Source organism: Lottia gigantea, assembly GCF_000327385.1.
Source record: "Lottia gigantea unplaced genomic scaffold LOTGIsca_86, whole genome shotgun sequence".
Classification (NCBI taxonomy): domain Eukaryota; kingdom Metazoa; phylum Mollusca; class Gastropoda; family Lottiidae; genus Lottia; species Lottia gigantea.
In genome coordinates this window covers 154,030-168,624 of record NW_008710834.1, presented here as the reverse complement: position 1 = coordinate 168,624, position 14,595 = coordinate 154,030, and the positions used below count along the sequence as shown (strand labels likewise).

General features: G+C 33.8%; 2 protein-coding genes across 2 annotated transcripts; one reads left to right on the top strand and one right to left on the bottom strand.

The window, feature by feature from the left end:
* Positions 1 to 4,198: 4,198 nt before the first annotated feature.
* Positions 4,199 to 5,578, bottom strand: LOTGIDRAFT_133730 (hypothetical protein; the record flags this gene model as incomplete). The annotated part of the gene is made up of 1 exon (XM_009067770.1): positions 4,199 to 5,578. One exon carries the CDS (start codon positions 5,576 to 5,578, stop codon positions 4,199 to 4,201), a length of 1,380 nt encoding a protein of 459 aa, XP_009066018.1.
* A 1,188-nt stretch (positions 5,579 to 6,766) lies between these two features.
* LOTGIDRAFT_133692 (hypothetical protein) lies at positions 6,767 to 14,262 on the top strand (the record flags this gene model as incomplete). The annotated part of the gene is made up of 4 exons (XM_009067769.1): positions 6,767 to 6,910; positions 11,735 to 11,797; positions 12,116 to 12,170; positions 14,156 to 14,262. The coding sequence occupies 4 exons, from the start codon at positions 6,767 to 6,769 to the stop codon at positions 14,260 to 14,262; spliced, it is 369 nt and encodes a 122-aa protein (XP_009066017.1).
* Between the last annotated feature and the right edge of the window lie 333 nt (positions 14,263 to 14,595).

Below are 14,595 nucleotides of genomic sequence, written 5' to 3'. Positions count from 1 at the left end.
ACTGTTTATGATTTAATCTACTCTGAACATGTAATAAATAAAGTAAACAGTTTTTGTCAGATAGCCACAGTAATATTCCATTGAAAAGTAATAATTAATAGAATTTGGAAACCAACAGTTGAAGAGACCCCACTCCATCAACTATTTTCTATCCTTTACCAGACACTATTAACACTATAGTTACTATCAAAATGGTTCCCCCACCAATATATACTATCTACACTAGTTACTATCAGAAAGGATCCCCCACCACCACTGTACACTATTTGCTATCAGAAAGGTCCTCCAACCAACACTAACTACAATAGTTACTAACAGAAAGGATCCCCTGCCATCACTGTACACTATCTACTATCAGAAATGTTCTCCTATCACCACTATGTACACTAGTTACTATCAGAAAGCATCCCCCGCCACCACTGTACACTATTTGCTATCAGAAAGGTTCTCCTATCACCACTATGTACACTATTTGCTATCAGAAAGGTTCCCCCCACCATTATACTAACAACTATCAGAAAGGTTCCCCAACCACCACTAAGTACACTAGTTACTATGAGAAAGGTTCCCCCCACCATTATACTATCCACTATCAGAAAAGATCCCCCCACCATTATACTATTCACTATCAGAAAGGTTCTCCAACCACCACTACATACACTAGTTACTATCAGAAAGGTTCCCCCCACCAATATACTACCTAACACTAGTCAGAAAGGATCCTCCCACCATTATACTATCCACCATCAGAAAGGTTCTCCAACCACCAGTATGTACACTAGTTAATATCAGAAAGGATCACCCCACCAATAAACTATGGACACTAGTAACTGTCAGAAAGGAAAGGTAACAGTAAATGAGTTAGTTAGTAATCTACTAGTGTCAATTTACTAGCTTACTATGTTGTTAATTGATCTAAGTATGTTTCGACCTCTTTATCAATCTATTTCTTACGTCATTCCTATCTAGTTATAGCTAGCTTCTGCCATGTTGATATTGGAACATTCTCTAATCTTTATTTCTTATTTTCTATGAGGCCAGTGTATAATTTGAAAAGTTTCTGAGCACAATGACCATGCTTACCCAGGATTTTTGATTAGATTTGGTTTTTTTTTTTTAGGATGAAGTAGGGACAGTCAGAACGGTCAAATGGCCTTCTTTGATTGGTTGAAAAAATGGTGGTCTTGAGTTCTAAACTTGGTCAGCATGTCTTTCATAAGTCATCTGTCCTTATTATTCAGGTCAAGCTAGCTGTAAATGGTACAGATAGCTGGGACACTCAAATTCTTTTGATCTCTCTTCATTTAAACTAGAGACTCTGAATGAGATTACCATGGGCAGAAGTAGGCCAGTTTCGACTACCAACCCCATCATGTATAAACATATATATATATATGGTTTATCATGCAGAGATTTTCATTGCTAGACATTCAATCATGTTATTAGTAGGCCTACCCTGTATACAGCCCTGTCGTTAGGGGCTGGGCCCAAGCAAGAGAGAATTAAGCCCCAGCAAAACCTTCTTTATTTCAGCAGAGATTGATTCATCTACAGTGTCTTTGTACACAATCAAAAATATATAGATTTAGATACATTTTTGGCATCTCAAAATTGTCAGAAATGAGTTCTCTAGGCTTTAATTCTTCAAATTTTCTGAGTATAAAATCTGAGCACCAGCACCAATTCATTCCTGGCAACAGGGCTGCCGGTTATATTTCATAAAAGAAATTAGTTATTCTAACTAAAACTGTATATCGATTATCAAATTAAATTACAAATCAATAAACGATTAATAATCAAAATATTTCAATTGAGAAACCCTGTAAATACTTAATTTAAAAAATGCCAGATTTTTAATATTCTTGCTTTGACCAGTTATCATAGTTTTTTGTGGGTATGTAATTTGCTGAAGGGAAACTATGTGGAAGAGATTACTACTTGCTAACGGGAGAGTTTAGAAAATGTAAATTTTAACATATAACTGATTATGAAATTTGATAATCTATAACCAAAATTGATAATTGATTGTTTCGATTATTTTATCCAGCTCTACACAGTTTTTAAATTCCTTGCTTACTTGGACTCAAATTGTTAAGCACTTTTTCTAGATTAGAAATTCTATTTTTCTAGAAATGGTAGATTTACACTAGTCTACATAAGTATGAAAACTTTTACCAAAAACTAGTGGTTAAATTAATGGGCTTGACAAGGTCTTCAATAACATTTGCTTTATTGCGTTTCAAAAAGAAACTAACAACAAAGGTCATTTGTATATTATTTCCACATTTCAGGTGTATACAAATGACAAGAGTGGCAGAAATCAATTGATAAGGCAGGTCAATTACTGAATTATTGATGGGCAAGATTTCCAAGCTGTTAATTAATTTAGAAAAAGTCAAAGGTAATGACCCAATCACAGAGGTAATATCCCTTATTCAGGGTCAATGTCAAGTTCAGGTCTTCATCATCAAGACTTCATGCATTTGGCCCATTATTACTGAAGAATGACACTTGTATAGGATAGGTATCCTAACATTTAAAGGCCATTAAGCAATCTTTCAATTTGGAGACTATTATTACATTAAAAGTCTATATTTTCATTGAAAAGCCATCTTTCCATTTGTTGTCTATCATTACATTAAAAGTCTATATTTTCATTGAAAAGCTGTCCATTCCATGGAAAAGTCATCTTTCCATTTTGTAGACTATCATTACATTAAAAGGCTATATTTTCATTGAAAAGCTGTCCATTCCATTGAAAAGCCATCTTTCCATTTTGTAGACTATCATTACATTAAAAGGCTATATTTTCATTGAAAAGCTGTCCATTCCATTGAAAAGTCATCTTTCCATTTTGTAGACTATCATTACATTAAAAGGCTATATTTCCATTGAAAAGCCATCTTTCCATTTGTAGACTATCATTACATTAAAAGTCTATATTTTCATTGAAAAGCCATCTTTCCATTTGTAGACTATCATTACATTAAAAGGCTATATTTCCATTGAAAAGCTGTCCATTCCATTGAAAAGCTATCTTTCCATTTGGAGACTACCAGTCCATTTGCAAGCCATATTTTAAAAGTAAAGCTATCCTTTCATGAGAAAGCTATCTTTTCTTTAGAAGAGTAAGATTATATTTTTAATAATCAAATAATATTGTTGTTTTCGTAGCAAAGATTCATACACATCAGTAATATTGAGAAGGTCTGAACAGTAAACAAATAATTCAGAAATAAAAAGACCTACCTTACCTTTAGTCCTTTGGGAATGCTGACCAGACAACCTCTATTTCAATTCTAGTCCGTCTGCCATTTGAACATTTCTCTCCTCATGCCATTCCATTTTGGTATTTCAGCCATTGAGGTAATTGACAAAGAGTATTCCAGTTTTGCTGCAGAACATTAAGACCAGAGCTACACTGTTTTTTTTTTCCCAGATGCATAGATTGAATCAAATGATCTGACATTTTGTCGAGTTCACTTCCACCCATACCGTACATACAAGTCTGTGCAATCCACAAGATACAGTTTTTTAAAATTTTTGCATATCACAATCCTTGATTTGAATTTGAAAATGTCACTAACATAACAGCCACATCTCTTTATAATAACATGATAACAATAAGAAACATAAACCGATGGTTTTTTTGGTTTGAAAGCACTTCAGATGAGAACAAAATAAACAGATTCAAAAGGAACGTAAAAGTCAACCATGGTTTTAATTCTGGTAAAATTTTCATGCATTTTAAAAATTTAAAAATTAAACGTTAAGGAAGGAATTATCTACATGTTCGTCTTGTATGGTCTAAAATGTAGAACATTAATTTTGGAGTCCTCGTGAATCACGCCACAGCGAAGTCTACACACATATTTAATGATGTAGATAGGTGGTAACAATTTTTGCATCTCACTTTCTGAAATCATCGTCACTCTAGCTTAAAAAAGGCATCACCCTGCCGTTTAAATTTTCTTGAATTAAAACTCACAAACTTTTTATAGGTTTTTTGGTGGTTAAAACATTGGCAAGATATTAAAATCCAATCCATATATATTTTAAAACAATCCAGGATTGCACACACTTTTCAAATCACTTCCTGGAATTTGGGGTAAAAGTTTTGTAATAAAAATGATGATCACACAGTTTGAACGAATGGTACTAAAACAAAAAGGTCTGTCTAACCTTACAGGGTTCTATATCAGACATCAGTTTCGATGCTTAAATTGTTGGTACTAGCTGGGTTATTTATTTTATTGGCATGATTTTCTTTTGGTTTATCACATAAATGCATATTGTTACCTTCCTCAATCTCCATAATGTCTGACCCGCATTCTGAATCAGTTGAACTTTTCTTTCTCTCAAAGTTTGGACAAGATTGAACATGGTGGTAGTTCTTATTGTCCTCATTTTCAGCTTCTCGGTGGTAGAAATAATTAAAGTTTGACACAATGACTGGAACAGGGAGAGCTATAGTTAAGACACCAGCAATAGCGCACAGGGATCCCACTAACTTGCCCCACACCCCAATAGGTCTCATATCCCCGTAACCTACTGTAGTCATTGTCACAACAGCCCACCAAAACGCATCGGGAATACTTTTGAAGTGCGACTGTTCCGCATCCGCTTCTGCAAAATACACAGCACTTGAGAATAATATAACTCCAATGAACAGAAAGAATATTAATAATCCAAGTTCTCGCATACTCGCTCGCAGCGTCTGTCCCAAAATTTGCAGTCCCTTCGAATGTCTAGATAATTTGAAAATTCGAAACACACGCACAAGTCTTATCACCCTAAGAATAGCTAGCGACATTGCTTGACTGTTACTTTTGCTTTCGTCAGCAATGACGGTACCCAATGTAATAAAGTATGGAATGATAGCAACAATGTCAATAACATTCATGATGGTTTTAAAGAAAACCATTTTACTTGGACAGGAGGCAAACCTCACCATTAGCTCAAAAGTAAACCAAATTATACAACATGTTTCTATGATAAAGAAGGGTTCATTGAATTTTGGAATATCATCCTCTTCAATGGACTCGGAACCATTGAGCGTGGTGTTGACCACTCTGTAATGCTTGAACTCGGGTAAGGTTTCAAGGCAAAATATCACAATAGATAATAAAATCACTACAACAGACAAAATAGCAATCACTCTGGCAGCTGTTGAACTTTCAGGATACTCAAATAAAAGCCACATGCGTCTCTGGAACTCGTTATGAGGTAATGGCACCTCCTCTTCCTTAATATATCCTTCATCCTCACGAAATTTTTCAAATGCCTGATCACCCAGTTCATAAAATTTTATCTCTTCCGAAAACACATCCAAGGGAACATTGACAGGCCGGCGTAACCTGCCACCACTTTGGTAAAAGTATAAAATTGCATCAAAGCTGGGCCTATTTCGATCAAAGAAATATTCATTTCTCAAAGAGTCATAGTATCTGTTCCTTTTTGAAGGACTTCCCAGTAATGTATGTGGGAATTGATTCAAAGTTTTTAACTGAGTTTCAAACCTTAATCCGCTCACATTTATCACAACTCTTTCACCACATTCGTAATCTTCTGCAGCCATGCCATCACCTCCAGGAACATTACCCTCCTCCGATAATTTGGGAAAGGATCTGGAATGTGGAGTAGAACGATTGATTAACGGTCTTGAGTAACCAGCTGGGCCGCCGTTGCCCTCAAGTGCTACCATGGCGGCCTCCATTTTAAAAGGAGTCCTACTTTGGGGTCCATGCACTGGGAATAAAAATTCCGAACATTCGTGACTCTAACTTAAAATTATTCCTTTTGATTATTATATATCGACAAATATGGCGGAGAGAATATAAGCACTGCTATTCCCCGGATCGGATCGATTATTTTGACGTCACATCGACCAATATGTAGGCCTGTGTCATTTCATAGTACCAAATATATATTGTATATTATAGCGCTAAGAAATACAATTACTCCGATAACAAATCATAAATAGTTATTCAATAAACGATTATAAAACTGACACAAAAGTTTCTTCGAGATAACAAATGGCACGGCACTCAATAATAAGCAAGTATACTGTATATCAAGTAATATACGTATACTATTGGAATTATAAATGCCATTTCTCGTGAAGTCGTGAACGGTTATCGCTAATACATATTCCACGGCTTACTTCAATTCTTGTCAAAAGCATAACGGTCACTCAATAGCGGTGGATAAATAATAACTAAAACAAAAACGGAAAACTGCAAGCACACCATAGTGAACATCTCTCATGCACCGTTACCTTTCGCATAGGCCAGCCCGAAATGTCAAATTAAGAACCCCTCGTGAATAACACAATGTTGTTCGCAATGGAAAGTAGCCAATCACTGTGTGACCTCTAAGAACCGTTATGTGATATTCCGTAATCTATAAATTATATAACACTCGAATAACCTGATTTAGTAACATAAGGCAACTTAACGTACACCCCGATTGCAACAATGTATTAATTTGTTTTTATTTATTTTATTTTGCCCGAACTAGCTCCATTTAATGCGGAGAGAAATTTTACCCTAGTCAACATAGTCCGGACGCGCACCTGCTATAGAATTGATATAGTCGAATATCACGCGTGGCAAATAATCAGACACAAGGTAGCCGCCATGTGATAGAGTTGTGTTTAGAAAAGAACGAACCATCGACTAGCATAAATTCAACGTTTTAAGGTTGAAATACTGGTAACAAGTTCCAGAGACATTTATTGGAGTTAGATATCTTGCCAGGGCTGAGGATGACACAGTATTTACCACCAAATTTGCTAGCATTGTTTGCAGCGAGGGATCCGATTCCGTATTTGCCTCCGGCCGATAAATTGGGCCACGAAAAGAAAAGACTTTCTTATGGTGGAATTGCAAGCTTGGTGAATGAATTTGAGGTAAAGTATCGTGCAATAACGTGCAGTTGTGGTGATGTGCAAGGGTGTAAAAGGCAGAAAATGAAGTGTTTAGTCATAACAAACTCACATTTGGTCCAAAATGGCGGACACGAGAGTCGCCATAATAATCCAACACTAACAGAGTTTGTCGATTTTTACCGCATCATAATCACACTGTTTACTAAGTTGAGAAAATCGATTTTAACCGTGCACGAGTAATTCTGTTAGCCTTTAGTAGAACTAAATGTTTATTTTCACCACTTGGTTGTAAACATTGTCAGTAGAAAAACTTTTATTTAGTTATTCAAGTCCTATATTATAATAGTAGCAGTAGTATCAGTACTGTCCACCTTGCCAACACAACCTGTTCTGTGAACTGTATCCCTTTCGTCTGACAACAATAGACCTGACATCAGGTTCTTATGAAAGTCACAGATATTGTATATTCTTCTAGTTAATACCCATGAATTATTCAAAGTCTTTTCCCCTGACTGTGTCACATAATTTAATTTAATATTTCCATCATAATAAACTGATGTAAGTCTCAATGTATTCAGATTAATGACTCTATTTTGGTAGTTGGTCTGATGATGTGGAATGATTTATTGTTTTTAAGTGGTTGTGGATTTTAGAAACTGATTTTAGTTATTATGAAGGGATTATTATCGCAAGTTAATTATTTTTGTTTAAATTCTTGTTTCGGTAAAATAAATTCTTCAAGTAGTGATAACCGTTGTTAATTAGATTTGTTGAAAAATGGTGTGATTCACATTTTCTGCATTTTTCTATATCTAAAGAACAATCTAACATGCCGACCATGCAGAAAAAAAAGGTTATTCATTTGTAAACAAAAGTAATTTACATGTACTTTACCTGGTATTTTTGTGACCAATCGCTCTTCCCTTATTGAATGCATGCCTTGTTCGTGGGCTGAGGTGTTGTAAATTATACCCGGAATTAAATTCATCCACAAATAAAGTTTGGAACATTGGTATTGAGTTATTGACTTAACTTTTTACAGAAGCAGTCCTATTAGCTATTGATGTAGAATGTTTTATGAGATATTTTTAATCAATAGATTTGAAGAAAAGGTTTTTTTTTTTTATTAATTACATGGCAACAGGATTATAATCTTTTAATCTTTGAAACTAGTTGTGATTGGTGACACTACTCTTAATTGATTTAACTAATTAGATAATAAAGATAATTGGTAGGCCCCAGATACAAAAAAACTATTAGTTCTTGTCCCCCCCCCCCCTCTTATCCTAATAAAGTTGAGTCACCAAAGATTAAGTTTTGGATACTCTCAAGAATTCCTTTTAGAGTTTTTCACAAAGCTGCAACCCTGCTTTCAAAAGCCTATGCATTGGGTGTACACATATATTTCTAAAGTCACCTATCTAAGCAGATCAGTTCATAAATATGCTATTTCTCTGGTGTTTTGGAAGGGTCAGTAGAAATGTCAGTTATGTAATTTGTATTGAAATGTATTTAGAGAACCTAGATTATTATCAAGTATAAATCCATATCAATACCGTGGAAGTGCGAGTTATTATCTTATTATGTAAGGTTAATGATATAAATCTATTTCTTAAAGCTATTTCTTGTATTGGATTAATTCTATTACTGGTTGATTCCCTGCCTTTGAGCTGCTTTTATTCAAATAAATCCTGCCTTATATCATATTGTATAACTAAAACCCTCTGATTTTTGGTGGACTAGGGTTATAATGAAACCCTGGATTACCTCATTTAGTCATTTTATTTTTTAAAAATTTCCACACATTCCATAAAGTCACTGAAACTATGTGTATTTTGGATTGATTTTTATGAATTATTGTTCGTCATCTCTGTTTCTAATTAACTACCAACTTACTAATTAAGAAAATAGATAATTGATTACCATAAAGACTTTCAGAATAACCCATCCCAATTCTTGTACACAGCTAAATATTTGTGTGATGCATCTAAAAAAAATATTGCAATCTGATCTCTCTGTACGGTGTGTGTTGTTTGGTTCATTAGTAAATAGAAGTGTGCGAAATACAGGAGGTACAGGTGCAGACAGGATTTGTTTCTACTATTTTGTACTGTATTGATAATCAAGCACAAGACACTGTACTTCCCTATTCATGACTTAACCAACTGTCATTTTTATTTGTGGATAATGTCAGTGGTTTATCGAAGCATAATTCATATCTATGGCAATGCTTACTTTCTGAATAAGATGAGTTATTCTGAAAATGATGAGGTATTCTATTATAAAATTCTACAGAATTATTCTTTACCTTTGTGATTGAGTGCTCAAGTAATCAAGCCTTCTTTGTGAAGCAGAAAAAAGAAAGGGATTAGCTTTATCACGAAAAAAAAACTAGGAAGAAGCATTAAGCAAGCTGTATTTCAAAACTTTTGATCCCAAAATTTTGTCCAACCCCTTTGATCTATTGGCCAAGAAATATATGTGCTGAAGCAAGTGCAGACATGCTATCTTGAATGATACTGGCAAATGAAGCAATGAATATACTGCCCAAAAAGCTTGGTAGCAAATATGAATGAGCATGGCAAAAGTGCAGGACTAAAAATAACTAATAAGCAAACATGAATTGGGTCAGTTTTATGGTAATGGGTGAGAAATGAAGGGTACAAACAGTTGTGCAAAGGGTGTAATAACACAAAACAAATACTGTAGCAAACACATCGGTTTTGAACAAAGACTGGCTTTAAATTTCAGAAAAATCAGAACCAAAGACTAATTTGAAATATATGGCAGTACCTGTTTGGAAATCCTCTGTCACCGAGTAATGGTGCCAGCTGGTCATCTGGAAGTTCTGAATTTTCTTCTGGAAAACTTTTATTATTGGACGACCAGGATCTCGACCTTGCTTTATCTGACGAATTGTAGCCCCCAGTATCTGAAGATATGGGGTTGTTTGATTCAGGCGAACCTAAATCAGAACTTGATACCTCTCTGGATCTATATAGTTGGTTTTGGTCGGATCGTACTGAATGTCTTAAACAATTAGGAAGACAGGATGTTTTTGTGGGTTCCTCTTCAGCTCGCGAGTCCAGAGAGTAGGAGTGCTGGCTTTGGGTGGATTTGCTCCTGCGTATTCTTCTTGCTGCTTGGATTCTGTCATGCCGTTTTGAAGATATGGCATCTGTGTCTTTAGGCTGAAAAGAAAAAAATGTCAAGTAAGAAACATTAATGAACAGGCTGCCATTTTGAAATTTCTATACTTTGACTTGTTCTCTGCTTTGTTTGCTGCGCCTATCTGAAAAAAAAACCCAACATCATCTAGCCTCAACAGCTTCATAAAAAGCGAAAAAGGATGTGAAAATATCACTAATAAAAATGCTAGCATACTCTCATTAATAGGAACATCAAGCCCTACAATTCCCACCAAACTCTAACAGAACATGTGTATCCTAACTCTTTCACATTGTTATTCTGATTAACTTGCATTCTCTTGTCAAAACGCAGTTTACCTCAAGATAAAAATGCGACCTACTTTTATTGGAATGTCCATAGTTATGAGGTATTTTTAGTCATGTCTCTAGCTGAATGATATAAATACAATTAAAATGGCTATGTCAATGATCTTTGTATAAATTGAAATTTGAAGACGTCACATGTTCAAAATGTATCGCTTGACTAAATCAGTCCCTATATTAGTTATATTAGTAAGTGTATTACTTTACTGTACCTCTTCGAAAACATTGATTTCAGGCAGTAAGGCCTGGCCTCGACAGTGCATAGCAGATATATCAAGTTGGCTATCACTTCCTCCAAGCAATGGCTGAGAGTATAAACCAAACATCAAAAAAAGTCTCTTAACTCCTCTTTCTTACAAGAAAGAATTTTAAGTCAACTCTTGTCTCTGTTATCAAGTCTATGGCACTGATAACTATTATTAGCACAGTGAAGGCATGCGATTGTCTGAAGGGGGTAAATCAGTATGGTTTGAGTATGCGACATCATTCCTCAAGATACACATTAGCCTCTCCTATACCTATATCATAATCATAGTTAACTTAATTGATAACATCTGTATATAATGACAAACTGCCAAAATTATTATTATTCTACTTTTTATTATGAGAAAATAAGTCCCAAAATCCATATACATTGTTTGCCATCATTTTATTGTTGAACATCTTCCAAATTTCTTAGTGCAAACAATTTGCAGGTAGGAGAGGCTTTGTTTCCTTACAGGATAAGAATTAAGACCATGTGTGCCAAACTCTTAAAGGAGCCTTCCGCTATTTTTAAAAACCAAAAAACGTTGTAAAGTATGCTAGTTAAATCTATGTATCTACTTGATCAAACTGAAATTGTTTTAAAAGGGTTAATTAAAAACTGAGAGTACCGGTACTAATTTTTAATTTAGCAGTTTAACCTAGTTTCAGTGACTGAATTTATAATGGCTCATTATATTTACCAATAGTTGAAATATTTCTCTGCATTTTGGCATTTATTATACTCAAATCCGTACAGTAGTTTTCTACCATCTTGCAAAAAGCATAACAAACTTTAAAAGGTTGCATAACAACTGGATTTTGTTTAGTTAAAACTTTTAGATAAATTAAAGAGCACATTTCTCTATATTTTGGTGTATAGTTTTAACAAATTTCAGCAAAAAATTTTCGGCCTACCTAAAAAAAATGCGGAATGACCCTTTAACATGAAAAAGATTAGACTGTTGATTTAACATAGTTGTACAGTACCAAGCTTTGCCCCTTGCTTATAATTTTAACGGTAATTTTTTTTTTTTTTTTACCTATTTTATTTCAGAAGGATTAATCTGAATTTCTTTTGTTATTACAGGACCCTAAAGATACTCCACCTCCAACACGAGTTGAAACTAAAGATGAAAGAAAAGAACGAAAGGTAACTGAGAAAATTCTTCTAAAACTATTCAAGTAGTATTTTCTTGTCATTTCTCATCTGATGCTGTGGGCATATGTTATCTTCCCTGATAAACTTTTATTAGGTTTTTTATTCAAATAAAGCTACAAGTGGATGAATTTAGGGAAAACTTGAATCTGAAGACTGGTTGACAGAGTCTTAGCTAATGGTCTTAGTTTGGTTAGCCACTCCCCCATAATCGCAATTCTTACAGATCATTGTTTTAATGAATGATGATTCCACAAAAATATTTAGAATCTGATATAACTGCCCTAATGCATGTTTTTCTGTATTTTGTAGAGAAAAGAAAGGGCTGAAGCACATGCATATAAATTAGAACAAGATCTTGCTCTTTGTAAGTATTATTTGGTAAGATTCTACAGCCTTATGCTGACAATGCGGTACTTGACGATTAAAATGGATATAATGTTTTAAAACAGCGCACAAATGGACAGACTGTTTCAAAACATGATTGACTAGAAATGGACAGACTGTTTCAAAACAAGATTGACTAGAAATGGACAGACTGTTTCAAAACAAGATTGACTAGAAATGGACAGACTGTTTCAAAACAAGATTGACTAGAAATGGACAGACTGTTTCAAAACAGGATTGACTAAAAATGGACAGACTGTTTCAAAACAAGATTGACTAGAAATGGACAGACTGTTTCAAAACAAGATTGACTAGAAATGGACAGACTGTTTCAAAACAAGATTGACTAGAAATGGACAGACTGTTTCAAAACAGGATGGAATTGTAATACAGACGGTTTCAAAACATGACTGACTAAATATGGACAGAGTTTCAAATCATGATTGAATTGAAATGGACAGAGTTTCAAAACAGGATTAAAAGGAAAATAATGATAAATATCCCACTTTTCAAAACAGTATGAAAATATAGAAGCAGTTTTAAAACAGGATTAATCATGGTGGTGACACACAAAATCAAAAATATTGTTTAAGACATTCAGATGTGGGTGGAGTTGAATTAACATCAAAATATTTGTGATTAAGTGGATTATGCATAAAGAAAAATGTCTCTTGTATCTTTATTAAATTGTAACATTTCAATACATGTGCTACTGATATTTTTCCATCCTTTGGGAATTGTGTTTTCTGAAAACTTGTAAAAATTATGAATTGACGTCAATGTATTGTCAAGGCAACCTGGTATTATGTGTGTTAATAGTAGACTTTTCCTACAATTCTTGTCACAATCCTTGTCTTATTATTCTAAGTTATTGAAAAATTGATGTTTGAAATGAGGTTAATAGTCTTTTTTGACTGGCTCTGGAGAGTGTTTATGAGAATTTAGCTCAGATTATGATTTATCTTTTGTTTTTAATTTAAACTATTTTAGACAGTTAAAAACTAAGGCAAATATAAGGTTTGATATTATCTGAATTTGAAAGATTCAAGAATATTGCTTTTTTGTATCTATGTAACGTGATACCTAATATCACCAAGACACGTGCTCGTGATGTATAATATCATTAAGACACGTGCTCGTGATGTATAATATCATTAAGACATGTGCTCCTGATATATGATACCATTAAGACACGTGCTTGAACCAACATAAGACCTGCAATTTCTATTATTACATTGAATTTGATGTAATGTTAATCTACATTTACAAGTACGCTGTTTTTAATCGAAAATCTTTTTCTTTGTTAATAACAAGTCCAGTTCTGAGCTAAATGGAAAATAAAATTGAATACAAACTTAACGTTTTTTTTTTTTAATCAGAGCATTATCAACTTGCCCTGCACCCTAGCCAAGTATTTACCTAGAGTTTTAGAAATATTATAAAATTGGTTTAAATTAGACAATTCTAAAATTCGAACACTAATGTTGGAATTTCTTCCACCAGCATCGCTTTGTGTCTGGAAGGGTATTGCACATACTGTGAAGTTGTGTTTTGAGCATTGGTTAAAAAACTTCGAGGCATGGGTCACTGATGAAATTTTTGGAAGGTCAAAATTTCAAAACTGAAGCAAATACCAAATTTCACAGGCATTTATGATGAACATACTGCATATGTTCTGAACAAAAAGAAAGCCCTCTTTCCTTAGACATGAAGGTCCTGATATTCTCTGGTCATTACATCAAAATGCCTTACTTCTCCAACGTATATACGCCTCAGTTATAAGTTCATTAAGTACAAATAACTACAGAGATGATAGTTTGTATTGTAATGAATAATCCTTGTCATAAGACTAAAAACCTTGCTGAGAAATAAAGCTTTATTGACAGTAGAAGGGAGATAACTATATTCTTAAAACTAATTGCTTTTTTTTATCTATATTAATCTATGTATTATTGTATTTTACAGGGGACCCCACTGGTCAGCATGCTGGGTATTCAGATGCATTTAAAAGTTTATTCGTTGCAAGAGTTGTAAGTTTCATTTCTTTTCTATTGTACATGAAATATGATTAGTCTTGACAAGATTTATGAACGCCACTCCACATAACTGAAGAATGGAAGTCAATTCAAATAAAAATATTTAAGTATAACAACTTCATCTTCAAAATTCACAGCATTTGTATATGAAACATTTCAAAACTTTTAAAATAACTATACATCAAATATAAGATATTTCATTGCTAATATAGCATTTTTACATCAAATATTTCAGTGCTATAACAGCATTTATACATCAAATATAAGATATTTCATCGCTAATAAAGCATTTTTACATCAAATATTTCAATGCTATAACAGCATTTATACATCAAATATAAGACATTTCATTGCTAATATAGCATTTTT